General features: G+C 42.5%; 1 protein-coding gene and 2 pseudogenes across 1 annotated transcript; 1 reads left to right on the top strand and 2 right to left on the bottom strand.

Annotated features, from left to right (window-relative positions):
• The first annotated feature begins 302 nt into the window (after positions 1 to 302).
• LOC148791326 (auxin-responsive protein SAUR21 pseudogene) lies at positions 303 to 584 on the top strand (annotated as a pseudogene).
• A 1,970-nt stretch (positions 585 to 2,554) lies between these two features.
• On the bottom strand, positions 2,555 to 3,719 carry LOC104607605 (small ribosomal subunit protein uS7 pseudogene; annotated as a pseudogene).
• A 4,178-nt stretch (positions 3,720 to 7,897) lies between these two features.
• LOC104607604 (auxin-induced protein 15A-like) lies at positions 7,898 to 8,375 on the bottom strand. The gene has a single exon (XM_010273270.2). It carries the CDS (start codon positions 8,327 to 8,329, stop codon positions 8,042 to 8,044), a length of 288 nt encoding a protein of 95 aa, XP_010271572.1. The 5' UTR covers positions 8,330 to 8,375; the 3' UTR covers positions 7,898 to 8,041.
• Between the last annotated feature and the right edge of the window lie 12,939 nt (positions 8,376 to 21,314).

The raw sequence follows: 21,314 nt of genomic DNA, 5'->3' as shown, positions 1-21,314 counted from the left end.
TGATGAATTAGTAGACAAAAGCATGTGATCCCCCAATGACTGATGTCCCACAACTAATTCCACTTGCACGATCGAGATTATATTAATTTCTCCTGATTAATTTTCTTTTCAGTTCTTCTTCTTCTTCTCTCTCTCTTTCTAGCTAGATTTCTCTCTATATATATACATAAGCATATAAGTACGTTTCCTAGGCGTTACATGCAAAGTGTCAAATCCTCACAATAACATACATATATCACTCTCCTTTTCTTAGGGTCTTGGATCGTTGTATCAAAACTAAAGGATATATAGAGAAGCTAGCCATGGGAATCAAAAGGATTATCAAACGATCTATCCTGCTTGCAGCTGAAAAGCAGGTGAGGAGTGATGTTCCAAAGGGACATATTGCTGTATACATTATTGGAGAGGGCCAGAAGCAGAAGAAGCGCGTTGTGATTCCAATATCCTATTTGAATCATCCTTTGTTCCAACACTTGCTGAGTAAAGCCGAGGAAGAGTTCGGGTTTCATCATCCAATGGGTGCTCTCACCATTCCATGCAACGAGGACTACTTCTTCAATCTCACTTCTCGTTTGCGTGCGTAGTTCGTCAACGACGCCACCACGCTGCTCATGGCTACCCTACCCACTTTATTCTATTCGGATGCCAACATTAATTCTTAAAACCCATTCGTTCAATCCGGTTTTGGGAAACTCCATATCTGTATATATATTTATTCCACTCGTTCTAGTTCTATATATTTTACATTTTCATATATTCTCGATTTATTATTGTAAAGAAACTGAGATAGTTAAATGAAAGAATAAGAAAAAAAAAATCCCCGTGCAACTCGATCAGATTCTTGTAGGAAAATGAAGAGCTCTATATATCATCGATCAAAGTTCCATGAAAGTTATGCAAACAACCATAGCTGTATTTTCTCATGTTAAATAGTTTTTACGCCTTGTTCGTTTAAAGTTTTGATTTTTCTTTTTAAACTAAAAGATAAAATAGATATTATCAATATAAAAGTTTAACAAAATTGCCTGCCTGCCTGCCTCTTTTTATCCACTGTCACTTACATGTTATTTAATTCCAATAAAGAACTTGTGTATGATGACAACTTTATATTGAGAAATAGACTACAATATATGCACGCAGATAGATAGAAAAAGTCATAAGCAAAGAATAAAACACAGAAAAAAATTTTAAAATATATAGAATTCACATTAAAACAAATATATAATAAGGAATTGAAGAATTAAAAATATAAATTGCCAATAAGATAAATAAATTGTGATTTACTTTGCCATGTGGATTGGAATTAAAGAATTTCATCGTTTTTTCCCCTTTCATATGTAATATGCTGGAGATGACTGTGGAAAGGGTAGATGCTGGCCTGGATCCCAGTTCTTCAATGCAAACCACATATACAATGTGTGGATATTGCCAGCTGGGCCACTGGCATATTTGGAGACAATCTCGTATTTTAGTAACTTAGACCAACTGGGTCGGTGGAAATTGGTCTCAGTCGCGTAGAGGAACGAACTCAAAATTGGCCCTCAGCCCACTTGCAGAGAAATGGATCTATTCCCCATGGACCATGGTACTGGTACTTGTGCAAGTAAAATTCAGGCATTTTGAGTACTACGATCGTGTACCACCGTGGGTGAAGGCAACAACTTTTGAAAAATAAGAGAGAAGGGTGGGACCTTTATTTATCAACCGGTCATGTTTTAGGATACAATGGGGGCCACATGGAAATATGTCCACATATATACTCTCTTTGAAAGTAAGGACTAAGGAGCGTGGAATCTAATGCCAGATAAGGAAGAAAACGACTACTAATAATGTAGCTTTTAGTTTACTAGTCATAGCTCTTATGATCTTATCAATGCAATTTGCTTCTCCAATTGTGGCCCCTGTTAGTCCGGACATGATTTGACGTGTTCCTTCAAACTTGCGATCAAATCAACATATATACAATTGCATTGTTACCTTTCAAGCTTTATAGATTTGAAGACACTAAGGGTCACTTTGGTTCGTAGTTGAAATTGGAATTGAAATCAGAATGGTTTATTTTTATATTCTGTTTGGTTCAGATAGGAATGGGATTGAAAATTAAAATCAGTATGAATGAGATTTCATTCCCAAGGGAGAGGCAGGAAATTGCCATTCCCTCAAATGGGGGAAATGCCATTCTAGCAATAATGGGAATAGGATTCCGATTCCGTCCAACCAAACAGTTGGAATCAGAATAGCCCATTCCGATTTCGATTCCGATTCCAAACCCCTTTTCCTGCAAACCAAACAGGGCCTAACATGTGATTTCCAAACTAAAAGGGGATAAAACTAATCAATAATTTCTACCAAAAAGTAAAAAACCCAAGGGAAAGGACGTCATTCTAACAAAGAAATTAAAATAAAAATGGTAGGTCTATACTCAGCAAACTTGGGGCAGGGGTGAGCTTTGAAAAAGCTAGCTAAAAGGAAATGTGAGAGAAAAACAAACAAAAGAAAACCCTCAGGTCCTCTGCTCGTTAACATGGCAGCCACAGACAGAGCTTCGTCTCTTCTAATGGTTGGCCTTGGCAATACGTTCAAACTCATCTTTCTTCTTAATGGCAGAGCTGTTGGATGCAATGTTTTTGAACCGCCGTTGATCTGGATGGTTGGATCGTTCGGCCTTGGAACCGTTCAGGCAATCAGTTCCGTTTTACCCAAAAACCTAAAATTTTTAAAAAACTGTTGAAAAAAATCAATAAACTGTTGATCTGGGCGGTCGAACCATCAACCCGTTCAATGGTTTTTGACCGTTTTTTTAATTTTTTAATTTTTTAAAATTTTGTTATCAAAACAGGCCGTCCATTCGAACCAGATGGTTGGACCATTGACCCAGAAACCGGTGCCCAAAACGGTTCCATTTCTGGGTCATATTTTAAAACGTTGGTTGGATAAACCCTTAGTTGCATTAATAAGTTCATCTGCCAAGCATTCAGCTATGGACTTCATGTTCTTGAAAGCACACTCTCGGGCACCCTTTGTTAGAAGGTATAGTCAAGGTTCAAAATATCGATACGTCGAATACGCCGGTAGAGGCGTATCGGGTGAATCTATATTGCTTTTTATTGCTAGTTTTTTTTTTTATTTTTTTTCACAACCAATTAGGGGGGTGGGGGGTGGGGGCAGTTTGGGAGTCCTCCACCCCCTAAACTGGTCAGACCCCCGATACACCCACTGTAGGGGCATATCAGAAGGGTTTCAGAACGATACGGGCCGATACATGTCGATACTTTGAACCTTAGATATAGTATTTGATCAACACGCCTCAAATGAGAGATATCAACAGCTTGACGCCTCACAACACCAGCAGAACCGTTACGAGTTGCATCTTCTCTTGGCCCACTGTTGATTATAGCATCAACAATAACTTGAATAGGGTTTTGATCCGTGAGCAAATGGATTATTTCCATTGCTTTCTTGACGATGCAGACAGCCTTGAGCTTCTTCCCATTGTTCCGCCCGTGCATCATCAGGGAATTGGTCAACCTCTCCACAATGGGGCACTGAGCCTCCTTGAACCTCTTCACAGAATACCTCTCTGCTGTGTGTGGGACATAGGTTGCGATCTTGTTGGGAGATACACCAATATAATCCACTAAAGATATGTCACCAACCTGGACATTATCCAAGGACCATCTGTTGAACAGCTTCACCTCTGATTCACCGACGATCGCCATGGCTGCAAAGTGCAGATGCTTGTGATAAGACAGAGAACTAGAGGTTCTTTGAGAGTAACTGTGTGAAAATTATCTTACGTTGAATTCTTTTATATAGCTAGCTAGAGTGGGAGCCCTTATTGAAGGAGAACTAGGATTTCCTTGTTCAGATCAAGTTCTATTTCATTCCATCCTTCCTAGACTAGACTTTCCTCTTTTCCTCTTTGATCTTCCTATTTGATGATTTCCCCAATCTGTCCCTTTCTAGGTCCACATGTGATGTCACCTCTTGATAGATATCAAGGAGTAATGTGAGTTGTGCTGGTCGGGCCAATATGCGGGCCTGGACGGGCTAGCTATGCCTGCCTGACCTAAAACCCCTCAAACATTGCCCATGAAACGAGCCCAGGCGGGCCCATGCCGTTTTAGATGTGGATTGCACGACTTTTTAGAAAAAAAAATTTACAACCTCAAGAATTTTTTGATTGTTTATATATGAAACATTATTTAAAAGAATTTTGAACTGAAATTCTAAAAGAATCTCATGCGAATGCACATACTTTTTTTTTTCTGTACGTCATCAAACTTTTATTTTTCCTGTGAGTCCCAACAGGATGCAGAATTGCACAGGTTGGTGATAGATGAGTTGGTTGGGGATAGAGTTCAAAGCTTTGAGGTAAGTGATGACGAGATGCAGAAGCGTTGGAATTCTGATTGGAGAACGGATCTCCAACAACTTGGATAGAGAGGGTTACGTATTTGCAACAGAAAAAGGAGTACTTCTTTGACAGAACTCTTCTGTGTCAAATCTCTTTCCTAATTAACTTAAACAGAAATAATACTTTCGAAAAATTAATATTATTGTCAGAGAAGGAGCATCGTAGTAGTACTAGAATTATAATATTACTTTGATGGTTGATTGCCACAAAGATGAGGTGCGTCTCCTCTAAATATTCCACAGTAAGCCCTACCATGCAATCCGGCAATTCTCAAATCAAGAAATCTGCACGAATTTGATTTCCTGACCTATAACTTCTTATATGGGTCTGGTGGCAAAATAGCCATTAATCAACATTACCATCAGAAAGATCAACTAAAAGCTGGAATTGAAATTGAGGAATGCAAGGTTTTGATTCTGAACACTGATGTTCATCAACTTCATTTGATCACGAGATTGTTATTTTCTCTATGATTTTTATAGATATACGGAATTTATTAAGAGAAAGCTAAATAATAAAAAGGGTCATATATTAAAATACTCCTTATAAATTTATGAATTTATTAAAATCTACCTTATACTTAGCATTTTACTAAAACACCACTTATAATATGCAATGGACTTAATCAATATTCCATTAGATGACAGTGGAAAATGACAGTGACTTAATGTTCATTTAAATAAATTTAATCAAAAGAAAATAAAAATAAAAATATCATTTTTCCCTTAATAAGACATGGGCAAACACTCTATTGGCTACATTTGTTCAATTTTGTTTTTTATACAAAAAAATTGTTAGGGGTATTTTTGGAATAAAATATCATGGGACTAAGGGAAAAACAAGCACTCCTTAATGAAATCATGCGTCTAAGGCCCCAACCTCAATTCTGAAATTAACCCCAATGGGGATGGGTTCCTCGTGGGGACCCGAATCCCCAAAATATTTTCAGATAACAGTTTTTTTTTAAAATAAATAAATTTAAATTATAAATAATGTTTTAAATATGTTTTGATATATATATAATAATATATTTAATATAAATAACATTTAATACACACACATACACACACACACACACACACATATATATATATATATATATATAAAATCGAGGTCAGGGTGGGGCGTGGACCTCAATCCCCATCCCTAGCCCCATTGGGTCGGGGAAGTCAGGTCCCCGTCGGGGATGGGGAAAATTGCCATCCCTAAAAGTGTGTTCTAATAAATGACCCTAATAGAAACACATAAGAGTATACAATTGTTTTATATTTTCAACTTTTTAAATAATTAATAATTATTCATATTTTATATACTACTTTTAATAAAATTTTGATAATACAAAAATAACAATAATTAATTTCAATTAGGCTTATTTATCAAACTGATGAAACCAACCAACCCAATTAACTCGACCCGATTTGGTCGGTTTTCTAGTACTCTAGGTTAGCTTTGGTTAAAAAATTTCCCAATTCGATCATGTTGGATCAGTTCAACTTTGGCCATTTGTAAACTGACCAAAATCGAACGACCTAACCATATATATATATATATATATTAATATTTTATATTTTAAATATAATTTTTAATATGAAAAGTGGGAATTTTCCCATATTTCTCAGTCCAAAATGTTTTATATCATAAATCTAATTTTTAAATTTATTATTTAATAATCACACTGTAATTTTTAAAATTAAATTAAATTTTTAAGTTTAAATCTTTTGAACAAACTGACCAAACCGAAAAATCAACCCAAGCCAATACAAGTTGAGTGGGTCGATTTTCACAAAAGATTAGTCGGCTTCAGCTGACCAACTCCCTAACCTAACCAGGTCAATTTGGTTGGCCAAATAGCCTACGACTGCACCGAACCAATCATGAACACTCATAATTTCAGCTAAATTAAAAGTCTTATATCTAATAAATAACAATAGTTTAATCTCCCATAATTATTAAAAATTTATAGAAAAAATACACAATTATTGAAAATATATTGATAATGAAAACTTCATTAATTACAGAAATTATAAAAATACAATAAGTACTAAAAATATATTAACTTAGTCAATAAATAATATAATCTCAAATAATAGTTTAATCTATACTAAATATTAATCAATAACTTATAACAAAAACACAATAAGTACAATAAATTAATTTTAAAAATTTCAATAATAGTAATGTAATCTCCAATAATTATTGAAAGTTTTATATTAAATAACTTAACAAAATAAATTTATACATACTTATTGAAAATACATTTATCACAAAAGAAAATAAATATTAATTTTAGTATATATAATTATATAATGAATATAGATTAAGAGTTTAAAATTATTATTAATAAATATTATTTTTTTGAAAGTTATTTTCTCAAATTATTACTTGATATAAGTAAAATTAATTATTTATAGTATTATGTAAAATTATTAAATTATTATTAATTTCAATATTATGTTATAACTACTTTTCTACTTTTTAGATTTTTTTTAAATTTATTACATAATTTATTTATTTTAACTATTTAAAATATAGTTATGTTAAATATTTTATTATTTAAACTATTTAGTTATTTAAATACTTAAATAATATGTAAAGTATTTAAATTTTAAAATATTAATTATTTATTTAATTTAATATTCCATAAAATCATAATTTATATTATGATTACATAATTTCATTATTAAATTTGTAATATATTAAATTATTATTCATTTAAATATTTTGTTATAATTATTTTTCTACTTTGAAGAATTTTTTTTTTTAAATTTATTACATAATTTCATCATTTTAACTATTTAAAATCTAGTTATGATAAATATTTAGTTATTTAAATATTTAATTAATCTGTAGAGTATTTAATTTTGTGTTATTTATATTTTATTTATTTAAAGCTATTACCTAATATTAAATATTTAAAAAACATTTAAATTGATAATCTAGAAAAACATAATTTAAATTGTTAGTAAATAATTTTGTGATATATTTTATAAAAATATAATTTTTTTTTGTGTTTTTAATAAATATTTTAGTTATTTTATAATTTTGTTAGAATATTTAAATAATTCTTAAATTTTTAATCCATAGTTTCTTTAAATAGATATAGATAAAAGGTATGGGAGAGGATAAATCGGAATTAGAGATAATTTAGGAGAAAAGCTCTCTACTAAATTAGAGATAATTTTGGAGATAAATTGGAATTAGTGATAATTTAGAAGATAAATAGGAATTAGTGATAATTTTGGAAATAGTGGGGATAGTGGGGGAGGTAGGTTAGGAATAATTTTAGGAGAAAAGATTATTTAGGTTATTGCGAAAGTGCATATATTGGTTGTTTAAAAATGACATGGAATTAAAAATTAAAAAATGAGAAAAATGAGAAAATAAATAAATAGGTTATCTCAAAACAGAGACATGTCGACATGGAAGGACCAGTTTTAATATATATATATATATATATATATATATATATATATATATAGGTTGGGATTTGAGAACAACCCTGTTTAGTCAAAATTGAAGAGAACAGTATATGTATGGGTCAGTAAGAAGAGAATTAGGCAAGTCAATATGTGTAAGTGGTTTTTGATCAGACATATATAAAATTCGAATAATTTTCGTCAGCTTTCATGAGTCATTCAAGCGACGGGTGAAGGCGATGAAGGCTTCTTCCTTGCATGGAATCGTCAAACCACCCATTGGATGATCAAACCCAAACTCTTCCTCTGCGTGAGAAAGTAAGTCTTCGAACAAAGGATGATTTATGTATGAAATTGGAACCACGAATCGCTTCTTCTGGGTCTCCCCAATATAAACTGCAGCGTGGCCTTTTGGGACATTCACGGCTGCTCTGGTTGGAAGAGACCGTCGGAGAATTTGCTTAGCCTGTACAACTCCAGGTAAACGAATCGCCATTTTCTACGAACCATAAGAGAATAATACAACTCCCAAACAGCCAAACTCCAAAGGTCTCTTGGAAGAAGGAAATTAAGAATTGTGGATGCCTTGTTCTTGTTGCAAAACGTAAATCTTAGGACATGCTAATTTGAGAGTATTTAAAAATAAGTGTTTATTTGGGTCATTAAGCATTTATTGGTATTTGAGAAATAAATTTAAAATAAATGTTTATTTTAAAAATAAGGATTTATTTTTTAAGCTTAAATTTTCAGTTTTTTTTAAGTGTTTATATAATAAAAACTTATTGATTTTTTTCTTCTAAAATTATCTCTAATTAAATTTTAAAATACCACTTATGAAGTTATTCCTAGTTGAATTTTATAAAAATGCTTTTATGAAAATACTTTTACAAAAATATTTTTTATAAAAACACTTTCAAAAAAGTATTTTTATAAAAACATTTTTACTATTAATTATTGTTCATGAATTAATGGTCCAATCATGTTCATGTATTAATTGGCGGGTTACACCAGATGCTTTAACGGCCCACACACGTGGAAATATCTGACACTTCCATGAATATATGAGGCTGGTATCGGTCAATGCTCCCAGTTTTGGATGCCAAATTGTTTGGCTGGTTTGCCATTAATTTCTCTAATTTTATATTATATAGCGGGGACTGTGTGATGTACAGGTTTTGTTAATAAAAAAATGAAATAATAAAAATTTATTTTATATTATTATTATTATTATTTTCTTATTATTTTATATTTATTATTATTTTATAATAATTTTTTTACTATTATTTTGTTATATTATCTTTATTCTTTTATTATTTCAATATTATTTTATTTTATTATTATTATTTATATTATTATTATTACTATTATTATTAATACTTTTATTATTAATTTATTATTATTATTATTATTATTTTGTTACAACCGTACAATACACAGTTATTATCATAATCATGTAGCATACGGGTCTTGATTGGCCGTTTTAAAACGGTTAACAGTGAACCCGTTTATGTGAAACGGGTCCAATAAAAAGGGCTATATTAGGTCCGTTTTGGTCGTCTTCTTCACCCGGTCGTTAAAACGGGTGTCGCGTTGACCCAGATCAATTTTTTCACTGTTGTTAAAGCTTTTTACTTGTTTTTTTTTTAATATTTTTTCTTTCAAAATCATCGCATTTGGAAGAGTTTGCAACCTGTTGAAACTTCACTTTATAAGAATCCGAAGCTTGGAAGAGTTTGCAACTAGAAAAATCTGTTCAACCAAACCTGCAACTTTTGAAAAGACTGAAACCTTGATGCAAACATGTAAGCAAATCTGTTCATTCAAGAAAAAACATTAGATGGGTTTCAGATGTTGAAAGGCTAAAATGTTTGAAACTTGTGGCTGAACTTGCAAAGTTGCAATGACTGAAATGGTTATGAGAAGATGTGAGGTTGGGTTTGAGAGGAAGAAGACGTTCAGTTGAGATGTTTTGGGAACCCAAGTTCGGTTTGAATGTTTAGTGAGATGTTGGGAATCAAGTTCGGTTTGGTTGTGAGACATTTGGGCTCCCAAAGGTATCTTTGGGAACCCGAACCCAAATCCTACCTTGCAATAAGTAGACATTTGGGCGCCATTTGTGAGGAGCAGATCCCGTCTTGTAGTTATTAAGCTTAACTTACTTTTCCTAAAAAATGAAAGAAACTCGGAAAAACCTGGAGGCAACAAAATGCGCTCCCAAGTTAATCAGAAAGTGCACTCACAGATTCATTAAATTGCAGCAATGTGCCAGGTCCGCATAGAGTTTGGGTGAATTGGAGACATTGCAATTTTAGAATTAAGATTTTGATAGCATAGAAATTAAATTTTGTTTATATGAATAAAAAATTTTTAAAGCATTTGTTCTAATAGTATTTTTAGATTTTTTTTTTAAAATTGTGGATTTATAAATCTACATAAAAAGTTTTCAAGTTTAGTATCTTCAGCTAATAAAAATAGATGTTCAATATGCACAATATATTTTATTAATTCTTGCCTCATTTTTTCTTGGAAATATTTAAAAGTACCACAAATCTCATTTCCTATTTGTGATTGTGATGTTTCTTTCCTTTCTTCTTCTTCTTCTTCTTCTTTCATCATATGACATCTCAAATGTCTGTCCAAGTGGCCAGTACCACCACTACTACTGTAGCTAAAGTCACTCATACATTTTTGACAAATGACTCTCTTTCCCTTCCCCTCAACATCCTCTATTTTAAATATTGTCCAAACCAAGCTAATCAACCTAGTGTTTGTTTTTCTTCCCCTACCTCTAGTAAAGTACTAGGGGTGGGAACGTTAGCAATATCAGTAGCATCTATATCAGCACTAACACTATCATATTGTGACTAAACATTGACCTTGTTGACATTAACCACGTTGTGGAATTGGTGTCGAGAGTGAGAGGAGGAGCCAACCATTTTTTTAATTATAAAAAATAAAAATTAATTTAATTGCACTTACCCGGATTGTTGGTTCAGAATCTCAACTTGATTTCAACGATTGATGCCTTCAAGTCTCCCAAATTGCTAACTTTAGATACCCGAGTAAGCCTTCTTCTTGTTGAATCAAGTTGAGAATAGGAGAGCAGAGAGAGTATGAGAGTATAAATGTAAGATGTATGAGAGGTTGAGATTTGAGAGAGTATAAGAGAGTATAAGAAATGGTGTGATGAAAATGATGATGTTGCGCGATCCGGTCACTCCTAGCTGGCACTCGCGTGGCTCCTGAGAGGTACCTGAGACGAGAGGAAAGAGGAAGAACTCCCGGGGGGTTTCTCGGTGGGAACGCTCCGATGATTAATTCAGTACTGTGTGCAAGAAGAGAAGAAAAACGGAAGGCTAAGAGTGAAGGTTGCGCAAGTGATTCGAAGATACCTTGTTCCTTGAGAATGATCTCCTTATAATCGAATTCCATTGCTTCAGGCCCTCTGACTTCTGACAGGGCAGGTATAACCGCCACTGTCAGCCTGCCACAGCCGTTACAAGCAAGGCTGAGGTGGCACGCGCGGGGCCGTCGTTGCAGGGTACGTGCCTGTCAGGCGCGAGACACCATTTTGAAGGTGACAGGCGCGGCGCTATCTGACGAGGGACATGTCTGCTATCCACAGATTTGTCGGGTACGACGGTCAAGTAGGAAGCTTTCCTGTGGTATACCGAACTGCCCTTCCGCGAATCACCCTGAGCTGGGCTGTCACTTGAGTGACGAGTTGCCTGTAGCAGGTTATGCCGAGCTGGCTGACCCGAGGTGTCCATGCCTCGGGGTGTCCAGAGATGGATCGGTACGTTCTTGCCTGGGAGTGGCCCGATGTCCACTGGGGGGAGCTCGGGCCTTAAGAGAGGTTAGGACATCCCAAACTCGGGATGTCCCGAAGTGCCTTAACCACGGGGAGGAGGTGCAGGTAAGGTGGCTCCCGGCGAGTAGTTTACTCTCCGAGTTGCCGAGCTGTACTCGATGGGACTTTCCCTCCGAGTTGTGTTCACGCTCGTTGCGCTGTCATGCTGAGTCACTGTTTGAGCAAGGTCACGCCCACGTGTACCCGTGCTGCGAGGTCGGGCCAAATCACCCTCCATCAATTGCCCCCCACTCCCTGCACCGGCGGCGATGACCCAGCGCGGGGAGGTCATGACACGCCGAGTGGATTTGGCATTGGTATTCATGCCGCTTTGTTGTGCGCTCCATCCAGCTGGACCGGTTTAGCACCCGATTTGATCAAAAAAGGTTCCGAGTTGCGTCTGGATTACGCGCGGATCTCACGCGGTTTGGACTTCGCGGACATCAAAAACGCGCTAAACTGCTTTCGCCTCGAGGAACCCGCAGCTATGGCTATAAATAGGGGGACCTTTGGCCATTTTTTTCGCCACAAAGTTCTTGTCATCAGTGTTTGAGCTCGTGCCGGGGGTCTCTTAGCTCGGGTCTTCCAGTTCATCTTGTTCTCCTAGTCCGGTTGCGTTTCTTTTGGTGAGTCCTCCCGAGCTTCTTTCCCTTTTTCAATTTGTTTCTTCCCTCTAGTCTGCTATGTCGTCTAGCGTAGACAGCCTTATCGACGAGCCCGAGGTAGGCACCTCGGCTCGGGGTGGCCCCTCTGCTGCTCAGCCATCCGAAGTTCGGGTCATCTAGCGTCCGCCTCCCACCGAGGTCGGGAGCCAGACTAGTTCGGCCCTTCCATAATGACCTCGGAGAGGCTTTAGGACCTCATACAGAGGTTCCGCCTCCCTAAGGAATATTCGTATAGCCTTCCCACCGGCAACTTCCCATGGGAGCACGGTCCTAACGAGATCGTGATTTCAGGGAGCCACTGATAGCCGGGCTCCGACTTCTTCTTCACCCTTTGATCGTTGAGGTGTTGGTACACTTCAACATTACCCTGGACCAACTCCACCCAAACTCCATACGGAATGTGGTGGGGTCCATCTCTCTTTGCTTTGACCGTTCCCTCTCCCTAGATTTAGATATTCTCAGCACCATTTTGGCTATAAAGAAGAGCGCTTCGGGTGCTCTCCTCGGGCATAGGCGATTCTACTACCTGTCCCCCCGCCCGAGTTTTAAACTCATGCACAAGCTCCCGAGCAAAGTCCCAGCTTGGAAGCGAGACTACTTCATAGTCCGGAGCAGTACGGGGTGGCCCTTCCCCACTGATTGGAGGATAGCCGTTCAAGACCCCGGTGTCATCCTAGACGGGAAGACCAAGAAGGTGCTCCAGTCACTGGCTCAGCTTGTGTTAGATTATAAAGACTTCACTTCTGAGGAGAAGCTCATCCAGGCGAGCTTGAGCCCGGGTAGGTTTTCCTTCACTTCGGCTTTCTGTTCGTATGTTTACTTCGGGTTACTGATGTCATGTTTTGCTTCAGGTCCCATGGAGGCGGAGAGAATAGACAACCATAAGCTCTTCCGCCAGATGAAGAGAAAGAAACGTGTAGCCAAGAAAGGCACGCGTTGAGTCCCCGCGAGCTTCAACTGAGGCCCAACCTCCACAGACTTCAGCTCCGGGGCCTGAGGTGGCAGCGAAGCTTGTCATCGATTTGGAAGGAGAGGCGGTGCCTCGGGGGCCCGAGGTGGTAGCAGAGCCTGCTGTTAGGCCCACCGAACCTGCTGCCAAGCCTACTGAGCCTGTTGTTGAGAGTGCTGTCGAGGCTCGTGCTATAGAGGCTACTGCTGGGGCTTGTCCTGCCGAGGTGGCCACTGAAGCCTCTGAGAGTTCCACTCACGACCAGCTCGGAGGGCCAGGGGAGTCAAACTGTTTTGAACCCCCAGTGCAGCCTGGAGAAGAGCAAGCTGGCTGCATACTCGGGGTTGGTCAGCGAGTGGGCCGAACTCACTCCTGGTCAGCTCGGTGCCCGAGCTGCCACTCATACTATGGTGGTGAGTTTCTCTTTTCTTTTCTTTTTTCTTCTTTTTTTTTGGTTTCTCTTTTGACCGGTTTCCCTTTTGCAGGTGAACACCGCCATTCGCGCCTTGACTCTTCAATCAGATCGGCACCTGAGGCGTGCTTTGGAGGCTGAGAAGTCATCTCGCGCAGCCCATACCAAGTTGAGGGCAGCTCGCTGCCAGGTCCACCGCCTAGAGAGTGATGCCTCGGCTCAAAAGAGCTTCATCGAGGTGTTAATGGCAGAGAAGGGGGAGCTGGCCCTTGACAAGGGCAAGCTGAGGGATGAGGTGAACGGTCTCAAGGTCGGTCAGGAGGCCTTAGGGCTTGAGGTGAACAACCTTAAGGCTAAGCGGGATGCCTTGAAGCTCGAGGTGCAAGGCCTCAAGGAGGCGAAGGGGAAGCTGGAGCATGAATTGGAGTACCTCCAAGAAGACATAAGAGAGAAGACTGCACTCTTCGAGGGTGCTCTCGAGGAGGCCAAGACTTAGGCTTTGGGAGTGGCTCGTGGCCTACTCAATTCTTACAGATATTATTGTCTTAGGTTGACAATATTCAATGCTCGAGGTACTTGTTTCCCTTCAAGGGTCTCGAGCTCGTAAGTTCCTTCCCCGAGCACTCGCTTCACTCGGTAGGGACCTTCCCAGTTGGACCCGAGCTTGCCAGCGTCGGGCTCAGGTACCATAACTTTATGAAGGACCAGGTTGCCAACGCGGAGGTTCCGCCTCCTGACCCAGGCGTTATAGTACCAAGCTACTCTCTACTGGTAGGCTGCAGTCCTGATGTACGCGAGATCCCTTACTTCATTGAGTAGATCGAGGTTGGTACGTAGCTCATCTTCGTTTGTCTGATCATTGTATGCTTCTAATCGTAGCGTAGGTACTTCGATCTCTAGGGAGATCACTACTTTAGTGCCGTAGGTGAGATTGAAGGGTGTTTCTCCTGTGGCGGTCTTCTCCGTGGTCCGGTATGCCCATAGAACGCTGGGTAGCTCATCTGCCCACAACCCTTTAGCTCGGTCCAGCCGAGCCTTCAGTCCGCGGAGGATGGCTCTGTTCGTGACTTCTGCCTGACCATTTGCTTGAGGGTGTGCAACTGAAGTAAAATTCTGTCGGATTCCCATGTCTTGGCACCAGTCTTGGAATTTAATGTCTTCGAACTGCTTGCCGTTGTCAGAAATCAATACCCGAGGTAACTCGAAATGGCACACGATGTTCTTCCAAAAGAAGTTTTGGATGTTCCGAGCTGTGATCGTTACAAGGGGTTCAGCTTGTACCCACTTGGTGAAGTAGTCCACTGCTACTATTAAGAACTTCCTCCCACCCGTTGCTGGCGGGAATGGCCCGAGTAGATCGATGCCCCATTGTGCAAAGGGCCACGGGCTGGTGAGATACTTGAGGTTGGCAGTGGGTTGGTGGTGAATATTGGCATGCCTCTAGCATTTGTCGCATTTTCTAACAAGCTCAATAGAATCTGCTTTCATTGTTGGCTAATAATACCCCTGTTGAAGCACCTTCTGGGCGAGGGCTCTGCTCCCCAAGTGTCCGCCTCACAACCCCTCATGAATGTCGCGGAGTACGAGCTCGGCTTCGGTGGGTCGCAAGTAACGCAGGTAGGGGAGCGTGTAAGATCTCCGGTATAGCCGTTCGTCTATCATGGCGTATTTGACTGCCTGGCGCTGTACCCTTCTGGCTGCATTGCGATCTACAGGGAGGGTCCCGTGTAACAAGAAGCTCGCGAGCGGGTCAATCCAGCTCGGCTCTGCTTGAACGACGAGAGCGACCTCCTCTGCCCCCCCTCCCCGAGAATTCTAGGCCGAGGCAAGTCCTCTATGTACACGGTTCTCATGGTGATGTCGCTGGCGCTGGCTAATCTGGATAGGGCGTCGGCCTCAGCGTTGTCCAACCTTGGGATTTGCCTGATAAAGTGTGATTGGAAGTTGAGCAGGGCCTGGTTGACCACAAGCTGGGAGTCGCTGCAGATAACGATGTGCTTGGCTTTTACTTCTCTGGCTAGAGCTAGTCCAGCTATCAACGCCTCATACTCCACTTCATTGTTAGATGCCGCGAACTCGCAGCGTAGCGCGCACTCCAGTTTCGTGCCACTTGGGTCATGCAGAACTATTCCGGCTCCGCTGCCCTGCTGGTTCGAGGAGCCATCTAAGTGAAGGATCCAGGGCTCCTCATCCCAGCTCGGGCTTGGCCGAACTAGGAGAGATGCCACACTGGTTGCTACCTCACGCGGCTTGGACTCGACCGGCCTGGGAGCTTCGAGCTCACCCGAGTTGGGAGCCTCGTGCTCAACTGGCCTGGGGGCTTCGGAACTGAATGTGCACTCGGCGATAAAATCTGCTAAGGCTTGGGCCTTAATGGCAGTTCACGGCTTGTACTGGAGATCGTACTCGCTGAGCTCAACGGCCCACTTCGTCAGCCGACCAGAGACCTCGGGCTTAAGTAAGACTTGCCTCAGAGGTTTGTCGGTGAGAACGATAACAGTGTGAGCCTGGACGTACGGGCAGAGCTTCCGAGCTGCAATTACCAATGCGTATGCTAGCTTTTCTATCTCTGGGTATCTCGTCTCTGCTCCCTACAATACCTTACTGACATAATAGATGGGTCGTTGAACCCGATCTACCTCTTTTATTAGTACCGAACTGACCACTTCGTCGCTTGCCGAGAGGTACAGTCCTAAAACATCGCCCTCCTCGGGCCGGGTTAAGATCGACACACTAGCGAGGTATTTCTTGAGCTTGTCAAGCGCGAGCTGACAGTCTTGGGTCCATTCAAACCCTTTGCTCTTAATTGCCTTGAAGAACGGCAGACAGCGGTCCGCCGATTTGGACATGAAGCGGCTCAGGGTGGCTATGCGGCCATTCAACCTCTGAACCTCCTTCAACTTTCGGGGTGGTCTCATATCTAAAATGGCCTTAATCTTATCCGGGTTGGCTTCAATGCCGCGCCGGTTAACGATGTATCCTAGGAACTTGCCCGAGGTCACACCAAATACACATTTGTTTGGGTTCAGTCTCATATTAAACTTACGCAGAATTTCAAAAACACAATGCAAATCTTGCATTAATTCATGTGAGAATTGAGTTTTGACGACCATGTCGTATACATAGCATTCTACTTTTCTGCCGATTATCGACGAAAACAATTTATTTACAAGCCTTTGAAAGGTTGCCCCTGCGTTTTTCAACCCGAAGGGCATGACCTTGTAACAGTACAGACCGAATTCCGTGGTGAAGGCAGTCTTTTCTTTGTCCGTCGGGTCCATCTTGATTTGGTTATAGCCCGAATAGGCATCCAAGAAACTTAGCAACTCATGCCTTGAGGTCGCGTCCACCAAACGATCAATTTTGGGGAGCAGGAAGCAGTCTTTTGGGCAAGCCTGGTTCAGGTCGGTGTAGTCGACGCACATGTGCCACTTGCCGTTGGCCTTCTTTACCAGGACGAGGTTGGCTACCCAGCTCGGGTAGTGGACTTCTCTTATGAAGTCAGCTTCGAGGAGCTTGTCGACCTCCTCGTCGACCGCTTTCCACCGCTCTGGGGCTAGGTTGCGTTTCTTCTGTCTAACGGGCCTAATTACGGGGTCAGTATTCAGCTATGAGTTATAAGGTCGGGTCTATACCGGGCATCTCTGCCGCGGACCATGCAAAAATATCCAAATTTTGAAGTAAGAAACTTACCCGTCCAGATCGTAGAGGTTCCTGGATGGAAGCACTGATTTGAAGTGTCCGAGCTGGGTCTGCCGCTGAGGTCGGGATTGCAACGGTTTCTTCTGTGGGCGCGACTCGTTCTTCGCCTTGCTCCGTAGGTCGCTCCAGTTCGAGGTCATCGGCTACCTTGGCCTTTCCCTTCAGGGCGGCGACATAGCATTTACGGGACTCGAGCTGATCGCCCCGCGCTACCCCCACATCGAAGTTTGTAGGGAACTTTATAGCCAGATGGTAGGTGGAGACCACCGCCCGCAGGACACGGGTGATCGGTCGACCTATTATGGCATTGTAGGGGGAGGGGGTCGCGACCACCAGGAAGTCGTGTTTGAATCTGACCACACAAGGCCATGTGCCGACCTCTACAGGTACTGTTATTTTCCCAAGGGGTCGGACTTCTTCTCCGCTGAAACCCACCAAAGGAGTGTTTGTAGGCTTTAGGTTGCCTCTCGGCAACTGAAGCTGGTCGAATGCAGCTTTGAAGAGGATGTCGGCCGAGTTGCCTGAATCGACGAGTATGCACCTGACCTCGAAATCGTTGATTCTTAGCTTTATTACGAGCGCGTCATCGTGGGGATAGTGGACCCCTCACGCATCATCTTCTGTGAAGAAAATTGGTTCTTTCGTCCTCGGCCGCTTTGGGGGTTCTGCTCCTCCCGAGTGGGCTCACGAACTGACGTCCGAGCTGCTGCTAGTGCAACCCGCAACGATCGATCCTCCCACTATCATGTGGATGGTCCCCCGAACTGTCCTCTCCTCTGGAGGCTGCCTCTGCGGTTGTTCGACCAGCCTACTGCTGGACTCGGGAGCATCCTTACCGTGCTCCCCTTGCTGGCCTGTTTTATTACTATTATTATTATTTTGTACAAAGTTTCTCAAATATCCGTGACGGATGAGCTCCTCTATCTCGTCATGGAGGTTTTTACAACTCTCGGTACTGTGACCGTGATCTTTGTGAAAACTGCAATACAGACTTATTTCTTTCATTGGGATACCCCCTCAAACGGGGTGGCCATTTCACGTACGGGGCGTCCTTGATCGCCATCAGGATTTTGGCCCGCTTTGCGTTCAGTGGGGTGTAATCAGCTCGGTCCGCTACAGGAGCTCGGAACAATTGACCCGGCTTTGCCCCCTGAACCGTATCCTTTTTCTTTCGGCTGTCCCCTTGACTGGAGTGCTCTCCTTCCCTCTTTCTTATTTCGGGCGCGCCCTCGCCCTTATGGTTTATCTCCTCTTCGGTGGCTTTGAACCTGTCCGCGAACTTCAGAAACTCGGTTATGGTCGCTGGCTGGTTGACGACCATGTGCCATTTGAACTCTTTGTGTGTCACGCCTTTCTTGGCTGCTGTAAGGCGTACGATGGGGTCTAGGCGCGGTATCTGCATACAAGCATCGTTGAACCGCTTGATATAGCCCCAGGTGAACTCTCCCTCTCTTTGCACTATGTTGAGAAGACTTTCTTTAGTTCGCGGGCACCATTTGTTGGTGACGAAGTGGGACGTGAAGGTTTGTGCGAACTGCGCCCAACTTCTTATCGACCCAGGTGCCAAGTTCCAGTGCCACGTGCGGGCTGCTCCCCTAAAAGTAGTGGAGAAGGCCACGCACATGCACGACTCACTGGCTCTCGCCAGGTGCATCAGTGACTGAAAGGCATCTACGTGGTCATTTGGGTCAAACGACCCGTCCTACTTGTCAAGAGGGGGGAGATTGAAGTCTTTGGGCATTGGGACTGCCAGAAGTTCGGAAGACAGGGGGGATGGAACTGAGAGGAGGGGAGCTTTGACTTTGGCCGAGCTTACCTCTTCTTTGCCCCCAAGCCCGGGCAAATCGCAGGTAACGGATCGGCGAGCTCGGCAGCGGCGTCTCTGCTTCTTGGTGGGCTCGGCGTTCATGCTGCTCACCTCTGCGCTGTCCGGAATGGTTTGTGCAGGAAGTAGCCCGGTCTGCTGGTGATGGCTGCGGACAGAGGGGTCCTGTTTGGAGTCTGTTGCCAGGATCTCGAACCGGTTCTCAAAGAGCGGGGTTTCAAGCTTCGACTGCCGAGGTGATGTAGACCTGGCGAGCTGGGGTCCTCCCGACCTGTCCACCTACGGCGAGACCGGGATAGCCGGTCTCTCTCGTCTGTCGCAGGGGGGAGGCCTGGTTTTTTGGGAGGTTTTGAGGGGCCTCTCCTTGGCCAGGGGTGGGAATTGCGGCTGCTGAAGCTGAGGTTGAGGCAGCTGGGGGAATTGCTGCTAATACTGATACTGGGAGACCTGGTGTAGTACGTGTTGTTGATAGAGTTGAAGTTGTTGGAACTGTTGCATTTGGGCCTGCATGGCCCGCATGCACTACATCAAGTCCTCCAATTGCTTCGAGTTGGCCGCTGGGGCACGACCGAAGGTTCGGTGAACGTCGTTCCGACTGTAGCAGGGAGTGGGGCGATGACAGGTGCCACTGTGAGAGGCACATTCAAGCTGGGGATTCCGTCCGCCGAGAGGGGGACGGTGAATTGTCCGATGCAGACAGTAGGAACCTGGGGTTGTTCCTTGGAGTTATCCATTTTCGTGCTTCATTCGACGTTGCTAGAGGAAGCCATGAGTGTTGGATTTTTTCAAGGAAGAAAAGAACTACGAAAGTTTAGGGAGAAAGGCCTTTTGAAGCGATTCCCACAGATGACGCCAAATGATGTTGCGCGATCCGGTCACTCCTAGCTGGCACTCGCGTGGCTCCTGAGAGGTACCCAAGACGAGAGGAAAGAGGAAGAACTCCCGGGGGGTTTCCCGGCAGGAACACTCTGATGATTAAGTCAGTACTGTGTGCAAGAAGAGAAGGAAAACGAAAGGCTAAGAGTGAAGGTTGCGCAAGTGATTCGAAGATACCTTGTTCCTTGAGAATGATCCCCTTATAACCGAATTCCATTGCTTCAGGCCCTCTAACTTCTGACAGGGCAGGTATAACCGCCACTGTTAGCCTGCCACAGCCGTTACAGGCAAGGTTGAGGTGGCACGCGCGGGGCCATCGTTGTAGGGTACGTGCCTGTTAGGCGCGAGACACCTTTCTGAAGGTGATAGACACGACGCTATCTGACGAGGGACATGTCTGCTATCCACAGATTTGTCAGGTACGGCGGTCGAACAAGAAGCTTTCCTGTGGTATACCGAATTGCCCTTCCGCGAATCACCCTAAGCTGGGCTGTCTCTTGAGTGATGAGCTGCCTGTAGCAGGTTATGCCGAGCTGGCTGACCCGAGGTGTCCATGCCTCGGGGTGTCTAGAGATGGATCGGTGCGTTCTTGCCTGGGAGTGGCCCGAGGTCCATTGGGGGGAGCTCGGGCCTTAAGAAAGGTTAGGATGTCCCGAAGTGCGGGTAAGGCGGTTCCCGACGAGTAGTTTACCCGTCGAGTTGCCGAGTTGTACTCGGTGGGACTTTCCCTCTGAGTTGTGTTCACGCTTGTTGCGCTGTCATGCTGAGTCACTGTTTGAGCAAGGTCACGCCCACGTGTACACGTGCTGCGAGGTCGGGCCAAATCACCCTCCATCAGTGGTGGATAAGGCTATTTTTAGGAATTGAAAATAATTTAATTTTCTAAAGTACCCTAAAAACTAACCATTTTTTAGTTGATAGGAGGGGTATTTTTGTCATTATAGTCATTTCACTTTATCTAAATACCCCCTAAACTAGCTGTTATATAATTGTCGGGGGCATTATTGTCATTTTATCTCCTCCAAAGCCAAAATACATAAATACCCCCCATATAGATGTTGGGGGGGGGGGTTTTCTAATAACCCCCTCCCCCCCCTAAAAAGTTGAAATTAGTCGTTGGGGGGGGGGGGGTGGGATCTCCAACGACTATTTCTTCGGGCGGGCCACGCTCGAGGGCCTATGGGTCAGGCAGTGTTGTGGGC

This window comes from Nelumbo nucifera, chromosome 5, assembly GCF_055504915.1.
Source record: "Nelumbo nucifera cultivar China Antique chromosome 5, China Antique-T2T, whole genome shotgun sequence".
Lineage (NCBI taxonomy): Eukaryota > Viridiplantae > Streptophyta > Magnoliopsida > Proteales > Nelumbonaceae > Nelumbo > Nelumbo nucifera.
Note: the sequence above shows the minus strand (reverse complement) of the source record. Positions and strands in the feature narration are given on the sequence as shown.

Bases quoted from the DNA above. Each gene is read 5' to 3' on its own strand.
- LOC104607604 (XM_010273270.2), bottom strand. From the start codon at position 8,329: ATGGCGATTCGTTTACCTGGAGTTGTACAGGCTAAGCAAATTCTCCGA.